The 457-nt window shown below is 68.7% G+C and overlaps 1 protein-coding gene across 1 annotated transcript in view; it reads left to right on the top strand.

Annotated features, from left to right (window-relative positions):
- NUP153 (Nup153, nuclear pore complex component) overlaps nucleotides 1-457 on the top strand; it is a gene marked incomplete at both ends in the record, with an annotated part of 3294 nt that overhangs the window by 1293 nt on the left and 1544 nt on the right. Inside the window, one exon of the mRNA XM_005833496.1 lies at nucleotides 156-416. Coding sequence (XP_005833553.1) covers nucleotides 156-416 — 261 coding nt within the window. The remainder of the gene's footprint in view (nucleotides 1-155; nucleotides 417-457) is intronic.

The following is a 457-nucleotide window of genomic DNA, read 5'->3' as shown; positions in this document are numbered from 1 at the left end:
CCTTCGGGACGGGAGGGACGGCCGGGGGAGGCGGGGGAGGAGCGTTCACCTTCGGGACGGGAGGGGCGAGCATCGGGGCCGGGCTGGGAGCAGCGGAGGCACCTAAGCCAGCCGGGGCAGAGGCCAGCAAGGACGCCGGGAAGCAGGAGAGACAGGAGGAGGAGCAAGCGACGAAAGAGGAGGAGGAGGAGGAGGAGGAGGAGGAGTCAAGCGGGTCAGACCTGGACATCGGGTCGTCAGAGGACGAGGCGGCGCCAGAAGCGGAGGCACCAGCCGCGGACGCGGGGGTGTCGCTTGCAGAGAAGTTCAAGGTCAAGCCAGGGCAGTGGCGGTGCGCGACGTGCAAGGTGATGAACGAGAAGGACATAGAGAAGTGCATCTGCTGCGAGACGCCCTACCCGCAGGCAGCGCCGGCGGTGAGCGGGGCCGGAAGCTCATGGGTCGGGGGAGGAGGGTT

The sequence above is a fragment of the Guillardia theta genome (assembly GCF_000315625.1).
Source record: "Guillardia theta CCMP2712 unplaced genomic scaffold GUITHscaffold_30, whole genome shotgun sequence".
NCBI lineage: Eukaryota > Cryptophyceae > Pyrenomonadales > Geminigeraceae > Guillardia > Guillardia theta.
The sequence above is the reverse complement of the archived record's forward strand: the minus strand, read 5'-3'. Positions and strand labels throughout refer to the sequence as shown.